The sequence below is a fragment of the Polyodon spathula genome, chromosome 20 (genome assembly GCF_017654505.1).
Source record: "Polyodon spathula isolate WHYD16114869_AA chromosome 20, ASM1765450v1, whole genome shotgun sequence".
NCBI lineage: Eukaryota > Metazoa > Chordata > Actinopteri > Acipenseriformes > Polyodontidae > Polyodon > Polyodon spathula.
Window position 1 is genome coordinate 2,306,414 of NC_054553.1, and position 23,344 is coordinate 2,329,757.

A 23,344-nucleotide genomic window follows, 5' to 3' on the forward strand; every position below is an offset into this window, starting at 1 on the left:
TGTCTTAAGCTTGCTTCTGGATGTGGAGCGATCTTTAAATCTGTTTTTTTTTTTTTTTTAATTAAATAATCATTTTTATAAAATGTACTTTATTTCACTGAATTGCAGTGGTCGATGGATAATAAAAAATAAATATAGCAGAATTGTCTTGTTCATATTTATTTCGGTTTGTCCTTCACAACCTCTGGGAAATCTAAATTGTGAGGATGCAATATGTTGCATGTTGGTAATCTGTTTTAAATACGTACAGTTTCCCAAAACCGTGTACGTTGAATAGATAAATTGTTTCAGTATTTTAAATCTCCATTGCTTTATGGGGAAAAATGAGGACATTTATGGCATGTTTCAGAAAGACCATCATGCAGAACGTGACTTCATGGTTGTCCCAGGGTATTTATTTCTGTATTCTGATCATTTGGAATACCTTTAAGGATTGTATATGGTTTTAACTAAATGGACCACTCTTGTTTAGCTGTGGGGTTTTCAAGTACAGCCATCATGTGTTTGGAATAGTGCTTGTTCTCAGAAATCTGAGATTCATGCATTTCGCTTTAATTGTGGTGATGCAACACAGATGTCTTTACAAGAATGACTCTTCTTGTCTCTAGGGCAGTCTAGGGGGGGGAGGCTGACAGCAGGGGGGTAACTGGGGAGGAGAAAAGTGTGATCTATTTACACCTGGAGTGAGCCCAGGTGAAGAAGATTGTATTAATCTGTGAGAAGTGTCTTTGGTGAGGTGTGAAGGACTGGCACACAAAGAACTTCAGATGGGCCCAGTGGACTGGGGGCTGGGATGCTAAAACAGATAATTAATATGGGGGCAATATGGGGCCTTAATTCTGGTTCATTAAGGGGTATTGCTTTATACTGCTTAGGGAAGTGTGTGTGTGTGTGTATATATATATATATATATATATATATATATATATATATATATATATATATATATATATATATATATATATATATATATATATGGGGTTGCATCAGACACTAATAAAAATAAACATGTACGTTTGTTGCTTAAAACCCTTTGTGTTGTAGCTAGATCCAGTATACTAATGTGGCACCTTCCTGATTTAAATGACATGTTATTTACTTCATCAGCTCTTTTCAAAATACATCCCCCCTCCCCCTCGAAAATTTGCATTTATCTTAATCTGCATGCAGTTTATTTTAATCTTCTTGAATCTGCCTTTTGTCTTCACAATTGGCCAGGAGTCGGTGACAATAGCCACCTGTAGCTGAGGTCATATCCCTGCTTCCCAATCTTCACCTGGCTAAACCCCGTGCACACAGTGTTAGCCGTTAACGCTGTTCTTAAAACAGCATTCTCCTGAGTACAGTAGTTGTTCTTGTAAATAGAGGGTGCTCTAACAATTACAACCACAACATCTCTTAAAATTCAACCGAAGATTTCAGTCTTAGATTGTAGTCTGTTAAATAAACTGTGTGACAGACCTGAGCTTTAGACAGTGAATGTGCATATTAAAAGCGTGCTGTTTTAGATTAGTTTGTTGCAGCTTTAGCACAACCTGGGATTGTTAGATCCCAATATTGTTAACATTAGCTGCACTTCTACTCTTTCTGTATCTAGGCAGAGAATAATAATACTCTCTTCCATCAGAGAAAACATGATAACTAGCAGGGATTGTCAAGACTCTGCTATCTGCCTTCTCAAGCCTGGTTTTCTATTGATCCAGTTCTTAAAATCTTTAAAAAGTAAAGTAAAAGATGGGGAGCATAAGGGGAACATGGAAGTGATTTTCTGTTATGTGGTATTTCTTGTTTTCAAATAAAAATTTGATCTAAAAAAAAAAGTAAAAGGGATGCAGAGTGGTCCTGCTGAATAACTGTATAATCCAGCAAGCACAAAAGTTAAAGCAAAGTGTACAGTAATTGAGACACTAGATGAAACGTTTATCTATTCGACTTTTTTTCTTTTTCTTTTGAGAGTTATACAGGACAAGGGTGTCCCTGATTCCTGATAATAGGTGGTTGATGCAGTCCTCTGGGATTCTCTAGTAGAATGCTCTGATATGATCCAGGATTTCAGCCCACATGGTTTATTGTGTTATTTTAAAGTTTGAATTTCTCTGTAGATTTATTCCGTCCCTTTGCTGTATAAATTACCTAGATCAATATGCAAACTGCAAGACCAAGTCCAGAGGGAATCTGCTCTGTTCTGTAAAAACACTTTTCTGTTACAACCAGGTGCTGTTCTACATCACAGAATATAAATGCAAAGCGATTTTAGAATTAGTTGCCCACTTTGCAAAAAACACTGATGTTACATCACCCTATGAATAAGATATGTGTGTTTATAATAACTCTTATTGCAGTGGCACTGCACTGTTACCATACCAACTCTCTTCCATGGCCGGCCTATTGTGGTGTATGCCTTGCATGTCCCATGCACGTATTGCATCTCATCATGCCTGTTACACAGTAGTGATGTGATTATACAAATAATATATATATATATATATATATATATATATATATATATATATATATATATATATATATATATATATATATATATGTTTTACTTTCAAGTATCTAACATACAATTAACCCAGTGTGAAGTTAAAGGGTGTTTAATCAGATTTACAACTGTAAAGACGTTTCAAATAACGTGGGCAGAAGATTATATTTTCAAAAGCAAAAATGCCTAAACGTCGCGAAATACTTAGGTACATTGGCACATAGTCAGATACACGGGGGAGCATTATGTGGGTGCCTGATAACCAAACTCACGCGAGACAAATCTGCACAGTCAATATGGCGGTGTGGCCAAGACTGATTTCCTGAGGAAATTTTGAGTGAGCCTACATTTTAAACAGAATAAAGAATTACACACTGGAGGCACTCTGGATCAGGCACCAGGGAAAATAACTTTACACCGAAATGGATCACATTAACACACCAAAGGTGAGAATTTTTAGCAGGGTGTACCGTTAGATTTTTTTACAAACAGTATAATAATTACGAGTTACCGGTACATGTTGCAGGTCCTGCTTGTTTTCGTTTGATTATCCCATAAGTGGTGTACTGTCTGTGTCTGCCACTACAGCCTATGAAATTGCATACTTAACGTTCGTAGTATATAGCAACAAAAAAAAAAAAAAAAAAAAAAAGAAAAAAAGATGAACTGGGATTAACGACTGAGCATCTTGGTCGAGATGGGTTAATGTTCCGACAGTTAGGTGTTAATTACATTTACCGGTAATCTTTCAGTTGTGATGAAATTTCCAGTAACTAAGTAATCAAGGTGTTATGTCCTTTTAGCAAAATAATATAAGCTTCAGTGTTATTATTACAGTATTGGATTAATGTCTTTGTAATTACATAGTACGTAGGGGAGCAATTGGATCCACAGAAAGATGTTCTGTTACTTCCAGTAGGAAGTTTCAGGCACTAAGGCAGCTGATTCCCTGCTGCCAGTACAAAACTCATTCTTAAGATAACCACCTGTCTCACTTTCTCTAAACTGAAATCAGTAAAACAGAAGTATTACTTTCATCAGCCCTTATGTTAAACTACTGGCAATAGTTAGTAGATAGATTTTGTCCTAGTAATAAGAAACCCCAAAAGACTGCTGTCGGTAGATTGTCTACTGGTTCTAATCAATCCGATTAAAATCAGTCAATAAATAAATTGGAGTTAATGTTTAAAACTTAATACAAAAAATAATTACAATAGGGAAGCTAAATTGTTTCATCCCCATTTACACAGTACAGTATATGCATCACAAAAACGACACCTCCAGTTCTTTGTGGTTTTAAGTGGTCTGCGCTCACACGGATACCAAAATGATACCGGAGAGAGAACAGGAGGCTTAGAGCTCTCTCTCTGTGGCGCTCGTCCTGCAAACGTGTTCAGGATGCGTCTCCATTTCTACAGATTGCACAAGTATTTTAACCACCAGCGTAGTGCCTGAAAACAGCTGTATGTGTTTTACTACTGCCTATCAAGCTTTCTTTAGAAAACAGACTAGTCAAACAGATGCAACACTTCAAATACGCATTTATAAATTGAGGTAAAACTTAATCCTTTGCACTCCCCACTTCTGCCCCAGCCACGAACAGAGCCCCTTGATCACTTGGCATTTGATTATTGTAAATTCAGGCAAAGTGATTAGTGTGTAGAAATGCTTTGGCTTTGACCAGAGAATTGCCGTGTTAATATAACACTGTTGTATGTTTGTATTTCAGAGGGTTTAATTAAGGTCTCTGGTTATTATGAACACGGAAATAGCATATTGCGTTTTATATGTTGTAAACCATTTAGGTGATGTAGGGTTACTCCTTTTTAGTAGCCCTCCACCCTCATAAATTGTGTTAAGAATGTGTTTGGTTTAATATTCCAGGTAGAGCAAGTAAAGTTACTTGACAGGTATACTAAGAAGCCTGCAGCTGGAACTCTGTACTTGACTGCAACCCATCTGATCTATGTAGAGACTTTGGCAGACATCCGTAAAGAAACCTGGGTAGGTGGCAGTATTGACTTTCTTACTAAGGTATTGACTTGATAGCGAAATAGTGTGGCTGAAATACCATTGGGAACGAGTCATGCTTACATCCTGAAACAAGAACAGTAATGTGGAATCTCATTGCTGCACAGTATTTGGAAAATTCATGGGGCTGGAGACCAATCCACAAACACGTTGCTGCTTTATGATGTGTGTTATTTCTTTAATGACATTCAGTGCATGTTTTTCTGAAGGGGCTGGATACATGTGCATTGTGTTGGTGCGTAGGGAACTCCAACACTAGAGTTTTGAATAAATTCTTATTGCATTTTACGGTATGTCCTTTTTTAAATACCACCCCTTTGTATTGTTTATGGCCTTGCTTGTATTTTGCTAAAGCATAGTTTTGTGTTGTGTTTTTTATTATATATACTAAATCTATTAAAAAAAAAAAAAAAAACCATCCACTTACAAAACAAAATCTCTCATCAGAATGTACTGGCATATAGAATAGTTTAGCATAAGTTTAAGTTTGAGGTCACAAACACAAATCAACGGGAAGGAAGACCTGTGACTCCTCCTATCTTTATTGCACAACTCATGCTGTTTTTCTACAACAGATTCTGCACCACCACATTGCCACTGTTGAGAAGCTTCCTCTAACCACCACTGGCTGCCCTCTGTTGATTCACTGTAAGAACTTCCGGGTCGTACATTTTATTATTCCCCGGGAACGAGACTGCCAGGATGTGTATGTGTCTCTGCTCAAACTGTCCCAGCCAGGTACTGTATCACAAACATGACCTGTGATGACATTCACTGCCTCCAGACCACTGTAGTAGTCATACACTTATTCATTATTTCAGTGATGGCTCTTGTGTGAGAAATTCACTTTTCATCTTGATGTTGCCTCATTCTCAGATTTTGTAATCATTTGTATTATTCTTACTTGGTATAAACTGAATGTAAGAAATATTAAAGTGATATTTTATTTTGAAAGTAATACCAAATAGAGGTACAATATATTTTTTTAGAAGTTAACGCTGTCCTATAGGGAGGAACATGATTTTTTATAGTTCTGTATTTGAAGTAAAATATTTCATAAACTCTCTGTGACGTGTAAGGTTTTCTTGTTTAGTTTTTTTGCTAGCACTTGACAGTAAGTGGTAAGAATTACATTGCTTGTGTTTTTTTGTTTGGTGTTTGCTTCAAGGGAAGCTTGTGAAGCTTAATAATGGGAACAAAACAGAACATATGAACTGAACAGAACAAATTGAGTTACTCGTTTTTTCTATTAGAATGACATTTAAAATAGTCACCTTTTGATTTGTTTTTATTTTTCCCCTGCAGCAAAACCCGAAGAGCTCTATGCTTTTCTGTACAACCCTAAGCAGAATGAAGCAGACAGAGGAATTAGCTGGAGTACCATTGATTTAAAAGCAGACTACCAGAGAATGGGGTTACCCAATGACTACTGGCAGATAACTGACCTAAACAAAAACTATGAGGTGAGCAGAGCAAGACCGTATATTAGTTTTTATAACATCAACTTATTTTCTGGAATATTTAGTGTTATTATTAATCTTCTTTTTTAGTTTTTTTTATTTATGTATTTATTGTTTTTATGTAAAGAAGAGGGGGTGTTCTGACTGTGTTTGTGCCTGTCTTTAATCCCCTATTTCTGAAGCATGTTGGGTACAAGAGCACAGGAATGTCAGCGCTGTGCCCCTCCTTTGGGGTTTTTCAGTTACTGGCATTCCTAGTAGGACATAGATACACAATTTTTGCACCAGTCCTAAATGTATCGATCCATAACAAACAAGGTCAGTGTATTTTGATAGTGTAAAATTTTAACCATCTTGTAGGTTTTGCTCATGGAAACAATATCTCTCTTGGTCTGTCTTCTCATGACCACAAGGTGAAGGTTTAGGGAGTTGCTGGATGGAATAACAGTCTAACCCTATTTCAATGGAAACTGGGGTTTGAAGTGTGTGTTAAACAGGTGTGTTCTTTCTCTCTTTCAGATTTGCAGTACCTATCCTTCTGAGCTCGCAGTTCCCAAAAACGCAAGCCAGACTACAATAGTGGGGAGTTCAAAGTTTAGGAGCAGAGGGCGGTTTCCTGTGCTGTCCTACTTTTACAAGGAGAATAATGTAATTTTGTGATTTCTTTGGTTTAAAGTCTTTTGTTTTAGAAATGCATTTGAAGCAGTGTTTAAATTCTTTAGTTCAGTGTGCTGCCGGGTAAACGGAACGAACATTTTTCTTTGCATGTTTTTTGTTGTTGATGGATGTAAGGACCTAATTGTCCCTGGCAGAACTCACCCGTTGAATGAAAAGCAGAGACAGCTGTAAATGTTTTACACACTAGAATTATAAAATTGAACTTTGTCTTCAACAGCTGCTGTCGACATTCCTTTTATTACGATTCCATGGTTAACCATTTGGGTGTGGATGTGAAAGTTTACTGTAATTACAAAAAGAAAGTGGTAGGAAAAAATCCAAAACAATAGATGCTAGATAAGTATGTGCATACCTTATGTTTTGTCCTCTAGGCTGCAATCTGTCGCTGTAGTCAGCCGCTGTCTGGTTTCACTGCTCGCTGTGTGGAGGATGAGCAGATGCTGCAGGCTATCAGCAATGCAAACCCAGGGAGTCCCTTCATGTATGTGGTAGACACAAGGCCAAAGGTACTGATTATCAGGACAAGAAGACTTAATGTGACAACAAATATTTTACACCTTCCATGTGCTTAGTTTTGTGCTAAATGTTGGCAGGCGTGGTCTCGTTTTAATTTTGCATTATTAATTGATTGTGAATGCATTGAGTGGTTATCGGGTGCGTGACACGGCACAATTTTGATCCTTAACAGTTAAACGCAATGGCCAACAGAGCTGCTGGAAAGGGATACGAGAATGAAGACAATTACTCCAACATTCATTTCCAGTTCGTCGGTATTGAAAATATACATGTGATGAGGAACAGCCTTCAAAAGCTGATGGAAGGTAATGACAAGGCTTTTTGTCCTTGCACTTGCTTTTCTTCTTTCATTGTACATCTAAACACAGTATGTTCTTTCTTAACAGTGTGTGAAATGAAATCTCCCTCAATGAGCGACTTCTTGACAGGCCTGGAGAATTCTGGCTGGCTGCGTCATATTAAAGCTGTGATGGACGCTGGCGTTTTCCTAGCAAAGGTATTCACCAGTGTGAAAGGGTTAATGGTAAATGTTTGTAAAGAATAGCATATTGGTATATATTCAAAATCTATAACTACTGTGCCAAAAGATTGTAACAGATATGATATTAGTTGTTTTCTTCAGTGGACCAACATCTCAAAGTGCTTTACAGAGGTAGGCTGTGAACTGCATTATATGCAGATTTACTTACAAAAGGACATTGATTTAACATCTCATCCGCAGAATGGAGCACAAAGAGGTTAGGTGAATTGCTCAGGGCCACGCAGTGAGTCAGTCGGTGGCATATAATGCACAATTTACAACCTACCTCTAAAGCGCTTTGTGATGGTGATCCACTATGAAAGGCACTATATAAAAATATTATTATAAAAACAAAACATATTGCAACTGGGTGGCATGCAGCCCCAGATTGAAAACCCATTAAAATGCTGCAAATACTTTGTTAGGTTCTAATGAACATTTAAACAGCAGTTGGGTAAATGAGTCCAGTCTGCTGTACACAGTAGATTTGTTTTATTCTTTTGTCCAGTTTTGATTTTCTTGTCCATGTCAGGCAGTTGCGGAAGAAAAAGCCAGTGTTTTGGTGCACTGTTCTGACGGCTGGGATCGCACTGCCCAAGTCTGCTCCCTGGCCAGTCTCCTCCTGGATCCATACTACAGGACAATCAAAGGCTTCATGGTAGGAACTGGGGTTTGGCGCACCATAAGTATGCTTTATGAGAGCGATCACTTGCAATTTAAAAAGTCTCAGTGCTTAACACTTTCACACTGTTTTGGGATAGCAAAAGAAAGCGGTTTTTGTTTTTAATGTAACATCACCGAAATTAATTGCTCAACATATTAGGGGTGATGCAGGCCATGCTTTACAGAATTAGGACTGACATGCTTTGTAAAGATATTTTGGTGTTGCAGTGCAGGGTTTTGATGCCTGAAGCCAAAAAATGGTTCTGTAAAAAGTATGTGCTTGAATGAATGTTTGACCTTTTAATAATACTAATTTCCTTCTTTTTTTCACCAAGGTTTTAATAGAAAAAGAATGGATATCTATGGGTCATAAATTTACACAAAGGTATTAACATTTAATCTTTCTGTTACTAATAACTGTTGTTCCTTTTGTACAGCATCCTCCATCATATGGTCACAAATCAGGTCCCACGATCTATTTGAAAATTTGATTTATAAAACAAGTTCATGTATCTTTCAGGAAAGAGTATGATATCTTTTTGATCAGCTTAGGTGCTATTGCTTTTTGGAATCAGGACCTGAATTTTTTGCTTATTTCCAGACCGCATCATTAATCATCATTTATCATTCTATGATATTACGATTTATAAGATAGCTCTTCCTTCCAAAATCTTTTTGTGACAATTTAGAGTAAATAGCTTAGAGAATTTGGCCTTAAGTCAGGGTATTAAATGGGAAACTGTTACCAGTATAGTTTTGGATATCTGTAAAAATGCTGTCGCTTGTAACTTCAACACGTTCTATTTTGTGTATTTTATTTTTTGTAATAGACACTGATCAAGTAATTGGCTGTTTCTAGGCAGGACTAATTATGTATAATACAATGACCAAAACAGTTGTGATTTCATTGGCTGCACAGAATGATGGACATTTACAAACTCCTCTGTCTCCAAACATGATGTGTATGGCAGCAACATGTTCCCTTGTGTTTTCCAGGTGTGGGCAGTTAGAAGGGGACCCCAAAGAGGTGTCTCCTGTGTTCACCCAGTTCGTTGAGTGCCTTTGGCAGCTGATGGAGCAGTTCCCATGTGCGTTCCAGTTTAATGACAGATTCCTGCTGGAAGTCCACGATCATGTATACTCTTGCCAGTTTGGGAACTTTATTGGGAACTGCCAGAAAGAAAGGGAGGATTTAAAGTGAGCAAATCTCTTTCAACTGTTTTCAGAAGACTAGTAATGAAGGTGTGGTATATACAAAATATAGAGAGAGGGGGAGAAGGCAGCACTGAAATAAACCTACAGTAGTACATAACTAGACTGTATCACTGAATGTCATTCCATCTGATGCACCCGTCTTTCGGGTGAGACGTTGTTGTAAGTGGCTGCAGCTGATGCATAGTTCACACACCCTAGTCTCCTGTCTTGTAAAGCTCTTTATGATGGTGGTCCACTATGAAAGGCGCTATATAAAAAAAAAAATATTATTAAAATGTATTATTATAGAAATGTTATCCTGTTTTGAGATGATGGAACGGCATTTGTAGTCTCTAGCCAATTATTTATAAGTAACTAACCACAACACTACAGTTAAAGTTAGCTTTGAGGCATGACCTTCATGTGTTTTGAAGTGAACTGTAACTGTTTCTAATGCTTCTCACAGACTCTATGAAAGAACCTATTCAGTGTGGCCCTTTCTCCTGGAGAAGAAGATGCAATACCTGAACCCAGTGTACAGAGGCTGGTCTGCATTCGGCGTGCTGCAGCCCAACACGCTGCCTTTCAACTTCAAGTAGGTTTCAAATTTAAAAAAAGTGTGTTTTTATTACTTCAGTACATATGGGAATGCTTTTGCCAACGCTGGCTGTAGAGAATCAGAAATTCTCAGATGTATGACATTTGTATTGTCTTTCAGAAAAGACGCTATTGATAATGTGACTGTTTGTGGTGGTGTTTTTTTCTCTTCAGGTTCTGGTGTGCAATGTATAACCGTTTTGACAAAGGGATGCATCCAAAGCAGTCGATTCTGGATCACACGCTTGCCTTGATCAGTCAAAAATCCGACGGGGAAGGGAAAGTCATTGAACTTCAGAATGTAAGTAAAAGGAAAGAACAACAGTTCAGGAGATTGGCAGCTGACCACAAAGGTCTTACATGGACATTGACAGCGTGACAGTGTACTTTGATCATTTACCGTTTAGGACATAATACAGTTTTGAAAGTGGAATGGGGCACTCTTCAGTAGACTGAATTGTATTGAACTGTAATTGAATTGGCTGATGCCAACATTGTTTTGGTAGTTTTTTTTTCTATTTTGTGTATTTTTGTTTACAAAGGGATTATGTAAATGATAAAGCAGTATATTTTGCAATTCTGTTTGTCTGTTGTATTAAAGGGTGCCATTAAATGTATTTTTTGCGTTTTTGTTTTTGCAGAAGATAGGAGGTGGTTGTGGAGCCCTGAAAAAGGAAGCCAACAATCTCTCGGATGCCCAGAACTCCCTTTCCCTCTCCACTCCCAATATCCCTCAGGACTGTGCAGGGGAGACGGAAGTTTCTCTAACCAATGGCGCAGCAGGAATGAAAGAGGAACTTTCTTCTGTTAGGTCCAGAGAACAGTCAAAAATAGAAGCTCATATTTCATTCAGCAATGGCGAGACTCCAGTTCCCATCGTTGCCAAGTCCATCGCACAAGCAGAGGGAATCTCTGTGGTTTCCAGTACTGCTGCTGATGGGTAACCCTGGCAGCCTTACCTAACACTGGGGGTTTCCTTTGTCAGCAGATACAAAGAGCAGGTGGGAACCCAGTAGCTATTTACACGTGGAGATTTTCATCCAGTATTAATTATCTGTTGCATTTTACTGTCTTAACAAAAGTACAGTGCCGTTGTGAACTACTCCTTAATGACTTGCTTGGGTGAACATCCAAATTTAGAGGTTAGAATTGACCTTAGCAACGTTCAGAAAACATGAAACACTACATTCATATGCAGTGGTCTAAGAGTCGCGATGTAAAGGTGCTACAAATACAAAGGTGGTTCAAATACGGTATGACGGTGTTAAAGCTGGTCTGCTTCCATTTAAAAAAAAATGTAATGATTGAATACCAGAGAAATCCACAAAGCTTCAGCTATTTCCAGCTTCTTATAGTAGTGTAAACGACTAGTGAAAAAAACACTTGCAAGAAAACATTTTCCGGTAGCACAAAATATGTTTAATATTACTAAAGGGAATACATTCCAGATATAGCGAGGGACCAATTCTTATTATTTTTTTCATATAACAAATTGTGTTATATTTTGGAACTGCCAAATTAGCATTGCTGTTACAGTGTAGCCAAAAAGTTTAATCAAAATGTTTCAGTGACTAACTAGCTTACTGTGTAGTAACAGTATTTAACTGATGTGGAGATAATTAGGATAGTCTATCTGCTGTTCTATGCAATGCCGCATTTTCGTTTTGAAGACTGAATCTCGTTTAGATGCCTGTATCCTATGGGTAATGCCAAAGTGTAATTTTAATGCTTTCTTATTAATGTGATTCTTTTTTATTTTCTATTATATAGCTCACATGCTTGTAAAGAAAGCAAGCGTCATCACAAACTTTACAAGGGGAGATATGACGTATACCTCTACCATCTTTGTATCCAGACTTCCTGACTTAAGTTTGTGTCTCTCTATGGTTAGCCATTTTTGCTCCATTTCAGTTGAAAAAAAAATACAATAGATAAACAACATTAACGCCTTCAGAAACTGAAGCATTCGGCCTTGGGTATTGCTGCTTTAATGTGAGGTCCATGTAGTCCACAAACAGAGAAATTGAATTTCTAAGCTGCTGGTTATGCTGTCTCCAGTAGCTCGATGCTCACGCGCTGCTGGTTTATTGCAATAGGAAATCTTGTGCTGCCAAAATTAGTTTTAACGTGGCATCGTAGATTTTTGGATATAGTTTTGAAGTTTCTGTTCTGAGATACACTGTAAAAAGGGAAAAAAATTATATAAAATAGTTTTTCTGTTCTGGTATTGTTAAAAACAAAAAAAAGAAAATAATAATAAAAAATATATATTATAATTGTTTATTCTTTTTAAAAGGTTTTTTTTTAAGTATTATTTAGCAAAGAAATTTGCATTGCACAAAGGATGTTTGTTAAAGAGTATAATTAACACAATTTCTTAATTTTTACGTGTCTATTCTTTCTGGGAAAAAAAAAAAATCTTTCTTATGTATAAGCTACTTCGTATATATATGTATATAATTCAAGACATTTAAACAAGCTTCTAAAATCGTATGCCAAGTTTTTAAAGTAAAATGGTAATGCCCCATTGTTTTGTTTCAGAATTGGATTGATAAAGGGAATTGCACATATACAGTGTTAACTAGTATATACTTCTGTGTGTATCACAGAAAAAAAAAGTCTTCTATTTTTTATTATATCTTGAATTGGAGCGCTCTTTTTTTATTCCTGTACGCTATTAATAATATATGATGTGTGGATGACGTTATATATATCCCGAGAAGCAAAACAGAAGAGCAAAGAACTCCTTTTACATTTCCTGAACCAGTGTTAAATTAGTACATGCACATCTGTGTTTTATGTGATTGTGCCAAGAAGAGATATAAGTAAGATTTTAAAAAATCAAGTTTTATCATGAATGAATTTGTGCACTTTGCTGTCTTCCACTTGTAAAGCAGTGCCTGTTAAATACAAGCTATAGTATGATAAGGGCAGGGCAGAGTGATTGTTTAAGTTCTTTCTCGCTGTGTGTTTAGTTTACTATATTTGTTACTACTTGAAAGGAAAGAGTAACTGCAGACTTTTCTGTCCTAAAAGGTTATCCAAATAGATTTGAGTCTAACCAGTGATGAGATTTACTGAAGGCTTATGGCTTAGCATTATAGGCTCAAGGGAGGGGAAATCATTTACTGTAAATCTTTTACATTTTTAGTACTAGAATGAACTAATCTTGGTGAAACTAATTGACTAGACTATTCTGAACACCTGTAAAAGCAAACATATGCTAAAGGGTGTAAAACACAGCTGATCGTTCCAATCGTGGTTAAATGAGAGTGAAAAGGGACACTGCAGCTTTCTGCAGAATGACAGCAGGAAACCAAAAATGAATTCCTATGTGAATGTTGTTCAATAAAAAAAATCTGTGTACATTTTCAAAACTGTATTTGCACTGCAGCAGTTTGTATTGTCTTCAGTTAAACTACTGTACCCATGTATTTAGATACGGTTGGTGCAGTACAAGAGCACAGTGCTGGAAGGGGAGGGATCAGTAGTGTGCTCTTTGTATAACAGAGTTTTAACTGCTCTGTGATGTCAACCTCGCATGATAGGGACATTTTTACACGTGCCGAATCCACTGCTCCATGTGAAAAACGAAAGGGAAAACATTAACATTTTATTAATATCATTCTTTACATTGTTCTTGTTATTTTAAGAACACATTTCCTGCATATTGCACTGTTTTTGCATTGTGTGCCATTTTAAAAAAAAAGCACAATATGATTTCAATTTTATTCTTCTTGTGATTCTGTAAAATTTTGAAAGCAGTGGAATTTCATGTTTTCTAAAGATAAATGTAATAAATATGTAACATCATATTTTACAGTGTTTTGTATGTGTTTTATTTTCTTTTTCCTCACACTAGGCTGTTGACCCAGTAGGAAAATCGTCATTAACAAGTAGCGTAGTGATGACTGACTCGGCTTTCTAATGGACACATTTTATCAGGTGAAAGCACCAGTTTTGAAAGCTGGTAACTTTCTTCCGGTCAGAACTACAATGCATAGCTAGTTATTGAAAAATGATTTAGCTGCCTTTGAGGGCAAGACATTACAGGCGCTGGAAGACTATTTGGAATGCTGGGAATTCATATAATATAAGAAATGGCACGCTTATTTCGGTGCTACCACAATCCCATATTGCCAAAAAGAAAACCCTGATAAAAAAAAGCATGTTGCAGCAGGTGGTGGATTAGTAATACGCTATCCTTTCAACACAGGAAGTCTGGGGTTGATGGTAGCCCCCACTGAAAGTCAAGGGGTTACACATCAGATACTATATCTTGCATTGTCATCTGTCATGGGCCTAGTCTTGCCAAATTAAAAGAGCAATAGAGTTAACAGGAAATTCATTTTGCAAGCAATATTTGTCAAATATAACTGAGAAGGGGGGCCATATGTCCTAAAACACACTACATGACATCATAAAAATAACTTTTATTACCTGCATGCTTTGCTGTGCGTTGTAGGATATTGATCTTTTAAACAGCTGTATACATGTTTTGAATATTCAGCTTTAATAAATAATAATAAAACTAAGTACTTTTTTTTTTTTTTTTTTTTTTTAATAAATTACTCATGCTCTACAGAATGAAGGGTTTCTTCAGAGTAGAACATGACCCTGTTGTTTTCACATGTACAGTACAACACAGTCCTCTCTGGTTTTTCATTAAGCACATGTAGATGGCTGATGTCTACAGAGATTCTGTCTAATTTCATATATACAATCCTGACTACTCAGCGTGGCAGCTGACAGCTTTTGTGAGATTGCAGACTGCAAGAATTCCTTACCCCTGTAGTGTCACAGCATCATTCCAATTCCTAATACTTTTTCAACAGAGCACTGGTTTCCAGGTCATTTACTGTGTTTTTTGGAACCGTGTCATAGTGCAGTCACACAGAAAATGAAGTTGAATTTGACCTTTTGAAGAGCTTGGTTTCAGAATGTGAATTTGTGTACTGTATTTTTATTTTTATTTTTTACATTTATTAAAAAATAGCGGGCTGTTAGCCATAATTTCAATAAAGGATGTATCCGTCAATTGTTTGGAGTGGTTTATATAGTATATATTCCAATATGTAGCTACTGACAATCATCCAGAAATCAACAGGAAAAATGTGTTGATTTTTTAACAATTTGCAATAAAAACAAATCAATGAGTTGCCTTTGAAGTTATAAGTTAAATGATAATAACCTATAACATTTGCTTCATGCAAGTATAAAGATTTAGAAACTGGTATCCACAAGCCTGTGCTAAGGCTTGCTGTCAGGAACCAAAACAGCAGTAGCACCTGTCTATCAGCTATCTATATTTAAACTCCCTACCAGAGCTCTCCAAGAATGGAAGTTTAGAGGCATCCATTTTCAGTCTAAAAATACTCTCCCTTGATGACCAGGCTATTCTGTGTTACTGAGGTATGTCGTTCTGAGATACACTTGCTTCAGTCTGCTTGAAAGTTTACTACTGGAAACGTGCTTTTAGGTTTTTAATTTGTAATCAAGCAAGTGGCCATGGATAAGACATCATGTTCATCACAATCCCTGTGTTAAGTCGTCAGTGTCACTGGATGCTGCTTGCGCACGGGGTAAGGCATGTCTTGGGGTTTATTCTTATTGTGATTGCTATTTAACAGCCTAGTCACTGTTCTGTTCTGACTTTTTCTAGGGATATATGGACTTCGTTGGCATTACAATGGTAATATTAATACATTTTATTACATGAGCGATGCTTTTTAACATCAAATGGTGTTATTTTGAATGTTGGATTATTATGTTTTTTTCTCTCCAAATACTAATGAAAATGATCAATATACATTGCGATGTACGTCAAAGAACCGTGTGTACTGAAGAAAAGAAAGAGTGTTAACAAATATACATATAAGTAGAATACAATTTGAAAACAAACTTTTTGCTTCCATTAAAAAAAAAAAAAAAGTGTCTAGGTGTCAACTAATAGCCCATTCTGTTCTTTCAGATCTGTACTTACGCTTCGTTAGAATAAATAATGGTACTGAGAAGGCCAATAAACATGAGTTTAGTGGACATCTCCAAGATCTTTTCAATGCTCCAGCCCAAGGACGAGGAGGAGGACAATGGTGAAAGACATGAACTCAGCCAGGCAGTGTCTAACGATGACGACAAGCTTCTCGCTGAGCTCCTGTCCCAGGAGAGGTATAGAAGGTTCATCAACAGCAGGAGCGGCTGGGGTATCCCGGGCACCCCTCTCCGCCTGGCCGCTTCTCGAGGTCATCTGAGATGCCTGGAGGTTCTTCTGGCCCATGACGCTGAGGTAGACAGTTTGGATGTGAAGGCCCAGACTCCCTTGTTCACTGCTGTGAGTGGGAAGCATCTAGACTGTGTTCATGCTCTCTTAAAGGCAGGAGCTAACCCTAACGGCAGCATTTACAACAATTGCTCCCCAGTGTTAACCGCTGCAAGAGAAGGGGATGTGGACATCTTGAGAGAACTGCTCCAGTTTGGTGCAGAGGTTAACGTAAGGTCTAAGGTTCCTCACTGGGCTTCGAATGCTAGTGCTTGTAGTGGACCTCTCTATCTTTCTTCAGTTTATGGACACCTTGATTGCTTTAAGATCCTTCTTCTCTATGGGGCGGATCCGAATTATAACTGCACCGATGAGAAGCTCCTTGCCAGGATTAAACAGCCGAAGACAGTGTTGGAGATGTGCCTGAGACACGGCTGTGGGGTGGAATACGTCCAGCTCCTTATTGATGTTGGAGCAAACGTCTACCTTCCCACACTCATCATAGAAAAAACCACAAAGCAAAATGAAGCAGTGGAACTCCTGCTAAAAGAAAGAGGTGAGAATTGATCATGGTATTAACAAATTAGATGACGAATACCAGGCTATTCAGAAACCATCTATAACTTCAAACATGTAGGCATGGATTCTGTAGTAAAGCTTAAAACATGTCACATTTCACAGTGTTTCACATGTCACAGTGTCTCAAACAAAGTTTCAATAGATCAATGTCACAGTTGGCTTTCCATTGCTTCTAAATGAACCTGTATATTACAATCATTACACAGTGATTATGGGGCTATAATATAGAAATGTATTCACGTTTTAGTTTTCTCCGACTGGCTTTGAGCTTGATTGGAGAAGGCCTTGTAGTCTTGTTGAAAGGTCACACTCACACCACGTGATGTCTCTGGAATCATGAACACCTCTTTTTTTTATTCACAATGCCTTTGTTTCATTTTCAGGAACCCATTTCCATTTTTGTTTAAGCAGACTATTCTGTCCTTTATGTCATGTTTGTCCAATAAGCGTGCTGCTGGTAGATAATGTTTACCTCGTGTTTTAAGTAGTGTTTGTCTTGGGCTGCTCTACTTTCTTGTCCCTTTAATATGCTGAACATTTACATTACCTTTGTTAGGTTCACCATTCTGAGATTAATATTTGTAGCTCACTGCCAGCATTCTTATTTGAGGTGCTAAAATAATAAATAAATAAATAACGCTGCTCTTTGTATATTATTTAACAATAATCTCTTTACATCTCTTCAGCTTGTCCAAAAACCCTGATGTCTCAGTGCAGGCTAGCAATCCGAAGCTACTTGAGAATGGCCAACAAAATGCATTCCATTGACCAAGTGGCCATCCCACCAATACTGAGGAACTACTTAAACCACATGACCTGAGTGGCGTGGAACTCACAGTGATGTCCCTACTGTGGAGCTGCGCCATGGAAACCTCAACAACAGAATGTTGCAGAATCTGCACATGCATTCCCTCTGGACCCTGATTAACTGCTGTTTTAATTACACTCTGCAAGCAAGGCAAGCTGTTTTAAAATGGACTGATTTGTAATTCTACAGTCAGCATGATTTTAAATACCACTGTGTTTGCTACATATTGTCTGAGGAACCATCCAAATTACCACAAGGGTCTCTAGACCTGCTTAAATAAACTGATATATAGTGTGCTGGGGTTTCAGAGGCGTTGAGAGGTATAACACTGCCCCCTGAGGGGTAAAGGGGGTAATGCATTTTAAACAAATATTTAACCTCTAAGTGCCTGCACAAGCAGGTTCTTTTAGTTGCTGTGTTTGAGGTGCTGGGTTTGCAAGCACTAGGTAATGAGTCCAGATCCTGTGAATCTGGTTGTCCTCTTGAACCATAAGATCTTCACAGTTCAAAATAAAACATAAAATCATCTACATTAAACGCAACTGGTCTTGCTCGATTCATGGCTGGGTTTATTCTCTGTGCACCCACTGCAGCGTCAGGGGAATGCAAGCAAAAGTCAATTGTGAGTTATGCAGCCTTAGCTATTAATTAACACCTTTTGATATTTAACCAACTTCAGCAAGTCCTGTCTGTCCTCAATGCACAATGCCAAGGCAGGAGGGTTGCCTTTCATATACATCAGCCTGATGCTCTTTATAAACCTCTAAGAGACTGAATATCTTAAAGGCCAATGGCTTCATTTTACATTGTGATGTCTCAGCATGTGTGTATATGTATGTAAGTATTTCATGTAAACATAATAGTCAAAGAGGATGTATCACTATAGTATGCTTTACCATGCTGAGCCAATCTAATACTGCTTGATGATTTATCTATTTATTCTCTGAACTTTATTAACGCATAATATTTTAAACTCTTCTCATCCACTGTCACCCGCCAAAAGGACCTTTGCGGTCTTGAAAGCTTTTATTTTCTTGGAAATTAGTCACCTTTTTACACAACTTGACAAGATAAAATGGCCAGTCTCTTTATTTATTTTGTAATACCTCTTGAATATAAATTAATTAGTTTTAATCATGTTAATAAAACATTTAAACATACACTTTTCTTTATCTGTGGCCTTTTTTTTCTGATATAAGACTTTTCTGGATAAAATGTTAAAAAATAAATAATAATAATAATAATAATAATAATAATAATAATAATAATAATAATAATAATAATAATAATAATAATTCTGAACTTGACAACAATGGCATGTGTGAATTACATATCAAGACTTCTTAGAAATGTCAGCTATTGCCAGGACAGGATGGCACAAAAGCACTCAATGTTTCAATACTTTATTAAACAAGTTAAAAGTGTATATTACATTGAAAGACTTCAAAGTTTAGTAATACAAACCACAAATACATTATAAAATGTACCAGCTAAATTACAGATCACTTGTTGTAATTTATTTTTTACCAGTAATCACATTTTGAAAACATTTTTCTGTGAAGCAAATAGCAGTGAAAAGTTGGAGAATGTATTTGAAAACCAGGAGACTTAAGTTAATGATTCAGTTTACTGTATTTTATTAATATTCTTTTGTGAATGACCGGCTATCGCTTGCAATGTATCTTCCTTGACGATAACAGCCAGTTGCAGAGTATAAGGGAAGAGGTGTCCAAACAATAATATTGTCACATCTGCATGTCAAGACAGAAGTAAAGTTATTCAAGATAAATACCGGGCTGGTGGTGCCTATGTACAGATCAACCAGGGACGGTAATAACCCCGCCTCCTCTGCTGATTGGTTAACATGCCAGCGACTCCCAATCTCACTGGATTACTGTATTGTCAATCGAGGTCGCTGGCGTTGTGTGGGTGTGGAGGAAGACCGTCCCGGGAGGAAAGCGGTTTAACTTTTGTTTCTTCTTTCATGTATACCTTTATTTTCAACACAGGCTACCATTGGCGTTTATAATGTAGGTGAGTTGCTTTGCTGCACGTATTAATAATATACGCGTTGATTTTCCAGGATGTTTTGTAGATGTAGCTGCACTGTACCGATCGGCGATATCGCCATTGCTGGTCAAATATAAATTATATCTAGTGTCACAGATTTATACGAGAGCGTTATTATTTCACACCGAAATCAAGATTAATGTGGTTTTAAGTTCTTCTAGAAAGTGTTTCATGTTATAAACAAAATAACATTGTACAAATTAAAGAGCATTGTTAGTAAATTAGCTTGGGTGGACATAATGTCAATATATTATTGTCTGCCCTGGTTTAGAAATGTTACATTTGTATATATTTTAAATGGGTTACAAATGAATATATATATATATATATATATATATATATATATATCTATATATATTATAATATATATATATATACAATTTGTTGTGTTGTTTTTTTTGTTTGTTTGTAAACATACTTTAATAATCTTCTTTTTGAATGTAAACTAGCAAGCTATTCGTAGTATACAGGCCTTCTGCAGCTGTGTTGTGGTTGGCATGCTGGTGTCGCTGTTGTGCTTCTCTGGCAGACGTGGCATGTTTGTCGGTACCAACCCTTCTGGTGTGCAGAGTAATATGTGTTTGTATAATTGCTTTAACTTCAGCAACATCAGAGCCCGTTGGTGCAACGCTATGTTAACATTATTGCGGAAGGCGAATTTGGTATTTAGTTCTAGATAATGATGGTCTTTCCTGTATGAAAAGACCTTATGTCGTTGAGTAAGACTCGTTAAAAATCTTAAAAAAGGTTATACTGAAATGAATAACATCTACACACACACACTGCACTTTTATGGAGCCTTTCAAGAAAGAAGTCCTAATTGTTACTGTTAATTAATGGTTCAGAGTGCCTAATATTTCTACAAATAGTTACCCCCCCAAAGTTATTTTCATGTTCCAGCCAAAAGAAGACGAGGAGGAGGAGGACGATGGTGAAAGACGTGAACTCAGCCAGGCAGTGTCTAACGATGACGACAAGCTTCTCGCTGAGCTCCTGTCCCAGGAGAGGTACAGAAGATTCATCAACAGCAGAAGCGGCTGGGGTATCCCGGGCACCCCTCTTCGCCTGGCCGCTTCTCGAGGTCATCTGAGATGCCTGGAGGTTCTTCTGGCCCATGACGCTGAGGTAGACAGTTTGGATGTGAAGGCCCAGACTCCCTTGTTCACTGCTGTGAGTGGGAAGCATCTAGACTGCGTTCATGCTCTCTTAAAGGCAGGAGCTAACCCTAATGGCAGCATTTACAACAATTGCTCCCCAGTGCTAACCGCTGCAAGAGAAGGGGATGTGAACATCTTGAGAGAACTGCTCCAGTTTGGTGCAGAGATTAACGCTAGGTCAAAGGTTCCTCACTGGGCTTCCCATTCTTCGGTCTCCAGTGGACCTCTCTACCTCTCTGCAGCTTACAGACACCTGGATTGCTTTAAGATTCTTCTTCTCTATGGGGCGGATCCGAATTATAACTGCACTGAAGAGAAGCTCCTTGCCAGGATCAAACAGCCCAAGACAGTGTTGGAGATGTGCCTGAGACACGGCTGTGGGGTGGAATACATCCAGCTCCTGATAGATTTTGGAGCAAACGTCTTCCTTCCCACACTCATCATAGAGAAAACCACAAAGCAAAATCAAGCCTTGGAGGTCTTGCTAAAGGAAAGAGGTGAGACTTGATCATGGTATTTACAGATAATACATAATACATAATACACACACACACACACACACACACACACACACACACACACACACACACACACATACATAAGTATATAGACAGAATATTTAATAATCTTTTTTTGTCTGCAATGCAGAATGATACTCACAAGGGGTGGAAGTAAGACTTTCATTGCATAGCAATTTGAAACATTCCAGGTTAGCCTGAGCTCAGATATCACTGGGTGTCATCTCTTATGTTTACATAAATACAAAAAGCATCACAATTTAGATAAGGTGCCTGCATTTTAGACACAGGTGCTGCTAAATGCTTAATTTTTCTTTCAATTAAAAGTATTTGTTTTACAGCATTTAGATGTAACTGATACATTTATCACATAGTCTAGATAAATAAATTACACAGTTACAAGATATCCTGTCTCCAGGTAAAAAAAAGCAAAACAACAAAATCACATTAATAATTAACCTCCATCTTCTCTTCAGCTTGTCCACAAACCCTGATGTCTCAGTGCAGGCTAGCAATCCGAAGCTACTTGAGAATGGCCAACAAAATGCATTCCATTGACCGACTGGACATCCCACCAATTCTGAGGAACTACTTAAACCACATGACCTGAGTGGCGTGGAACTCACAGTGATGTCACTGCCTCTTTTCTATAGATCATGTGACAGAAATACTTTCTGGGAAAAACATGTATGTAAAATGAATGCATTACTGTACATCAAACCAATCCTGTGTAAACATCGTTTGAGCAAATATTCCATTACAGAGCAGTTAAAGATGTTAGATTAACAGGCATCAAGCGCCTGGAGGAAGTGGTATTGGCGACCCCTCCCTGTGAGTCATACCTTAGCCAATAATTTTATGTGTCATTTTTAAGTACTGGGAAATTGTGTTTTATTTATTAAACTATTGGTATTTTAATAACACAGATTTAATACCCCTGTGTGTATGGTAAAGTGAACGAATCCACAGTATCGTAATTCTATGATTTGTTTAATGTTTTGTTTTTTAAATCTGATATTTCAACATTTTATTTTTGTTTTGTTTTGTTTTTGGAGGGGTGGTGGTGATAACAGTATGGAACTCAGATTCGGATGTGTTCGTTGAATTTAGCATGCCCTCCAGCTACACCGTGTAGAAATATTTCGAACAAATAAACAATATTTATTTATTTACTTACTTATTATTGTTATTGTTATCATGGCACCCAGTTAAAATGGTGTGTGGCCACCAGATCCATAGATGCCACTGCAGACAGTTCCTGAAACTGCTAGTGACTGAGAGAGAGTGGGAAACTGGGACTTTCTTTAGCAAGACCTCCAAGGCTTTCTCTATGAGTGTGGGAAGGTAGATGTTTGCTCCAAAATCTTTCAGGAAATATATATTAGCATACATTAAAAATAAACAGCCTGCATTGTGCTTGTTACTCAAACAAACGAGAGGTAATGTAAATAGCAATTTTTCTTTAAAAAAAGTAAGAGTCACAAAACACGTGCTGCTGTCAGAAAGTTAGTTATTGTGCAGAGGTGTACTGTATAGTTTGACATACAACTCATTACAGTACAGTAGCAGCATCTTTAATTGCACATTTAGTACAGCATGCTATATAAGTTGCATATACACTTTGCATGGAGAGATAGGAGCTACACTGTGCAAACCTTTACCTAAGACGAGTCTCTGTGCAAATACTCATTTAAACTGGAGAACACAACATTGTGCATGTTTGAATCACACAGGATACTGAACATAACATAGCAAGCAGTACTGGGAGCACTGAGGACAACATGTGCATCCAGAACACAGTATACA

At 37.4% G+C, this 23,344-nt stretch overlaps 3 protein-coding genes across 4 annotated transcripts; all 3 read left to right on the forward strand.

Moving 5' to 3' along the window:
- Positions 1 to 2,778: 2,778 nt before the first annotated feature.
- Positions 2,779 to 12,366, forward strand: LOC121295853 (myotubularin-related protein 8-like). The gene is made up of 14 exons (XM_041220951.1): positions 2,779 to 2,934; positions 4,373 to 4,492; positions 5,095 to 5,257; positions 5,825 to 5,982; positions 6,499 to 6,627; positions 7,029 to 7,163; positions 7,346 to 7,478; positions 7,560 to 7,669; positions 8,226 to 8,351; positions 8,692 to 8,741; positions 9,353 to 9,553; positions 10,017 to 10,145; positions 10,322 to 10,448; positions 10,789 to 12,366. The coding sequence occupies exons 1-14, from the start codon at positions 2,911 to 2,913 to the stop codon at positions 11,089 to 11,091; spliced, it is 1,908 nt and encodes a 635-aa protein (XP_041076885.1). The 5' UTR covers positions 2,779 to 2,910; the 3' UTR covers positions 11,092 to 12,366.
- Positions 12,367 to 15,552: 3,186 nt separating this feature from the next.
- LOC121295349 (ankyrin repeat and SOCS box protein 12-like) lies at positions 15,553 to 18,886 on the forward strand. Its single transcript, XM_041219859.1, has 3 exons — positions 15,553 to 15,729; positions 16,119 to 16,962; positions 17,672 to 18,886. Exons 2-3 carry the CDS (start codon positions 16,149 to 16,151, stop codon positions 17,803 to 17,805), a joined length of 948 nt encoding a protein of 315 aa, XP_041075793.1. The 5' UTR covers positions 15,553 to 15,729; positions 16,119 to 16,148; the 3' UTR covers positions 17,806 to 18,886.
- Positions 18,887 to 19,677: 791 nt separating this feature from the next.
- LOC121295195 (ankyrin repeat and SOCS box protein 12-like) lies at positions 19,678 to 22,708 on the forward strand. 2 transcript variants are annotated; one of them, XM_041219610.1, is made up of 3 exons: positions 19,678 to 19,827; positions 20,747 to 21,517; positions 22,015 to 22,708. In XM_041219610.1, the coding sequence occupies exons 2-3, from the start codon at positions 20,755 to 20,757 to the stop codon at positions 22,146 to 22,148; spliced, it is 897 nt and encodes a 298-aa protein (XP_041075544.1). In that variant the 5' UTR covers positions 19,678 to 19,827; positions 20,747 to 20,754; the 3' UTR covers positions 22,149 to 22,708. The 2 variants fall into 2 exon arrangements, with proteins under 2 accessions (XP_041075544.1, XP_041075545.1); XM_041219611.1 differs by having other exon boundaries at positions 19,678 to 19,823.
- The last annotated feature ends 636 nt before the right edge of the window (positions 22,709 to 23,344 follow it).

Bases quoted from the DNA above. Each gene is read 5' to 3' on its own strand.
- LOC121295853 (XM_041220951.1), top strand. From the start codon at position 2,911: ATGGATCACATTAACACACCAAAG. The intron at 4,493-5,094 runs GTAGGTGGCAGT...TTTCTACAACAG, and splicing joins ACATCCGTAAAGAAACCTGG to ATTCTGCACCACCACATTGC. The intron at 7,479-7,559 runs GTAATGACAAGG...CTTTCTTAACAG, and splicing joins CCTTCAAAAGCTGATGGAAG to TGTGTGAAATGAAATCTCCC.
- LOC121295349 (XM_041219859.1), top strand. From the start codon at position 16,149: ATGGTACTGAGAAGGCCAATAAACATGAGTTTAGTGGACATCTCCAAG. The intron at 16,963-17,671 runs GTGAGAATTGAT...ACATCTCTTCAG, and splicing joins ACTCCTGCTAAAAGAAAGAG to CTTGTCCAAAAACCCTGATG.
- LOC121295195 (XM_041219610.1), top strand. From the start codon at position 20,755: ATGTTCCAGCCAAAAGAAGACGAGGAGGAGGAGGACGATGGTGAAAGA. The intron at 21,518-22,014 runs GTGAGACTTGAT...TCTTCTCTTCAG, and splicing joins GGTCTTGCTAAAGGAAAGAG to CTTGTCCACAAACCCTGATG.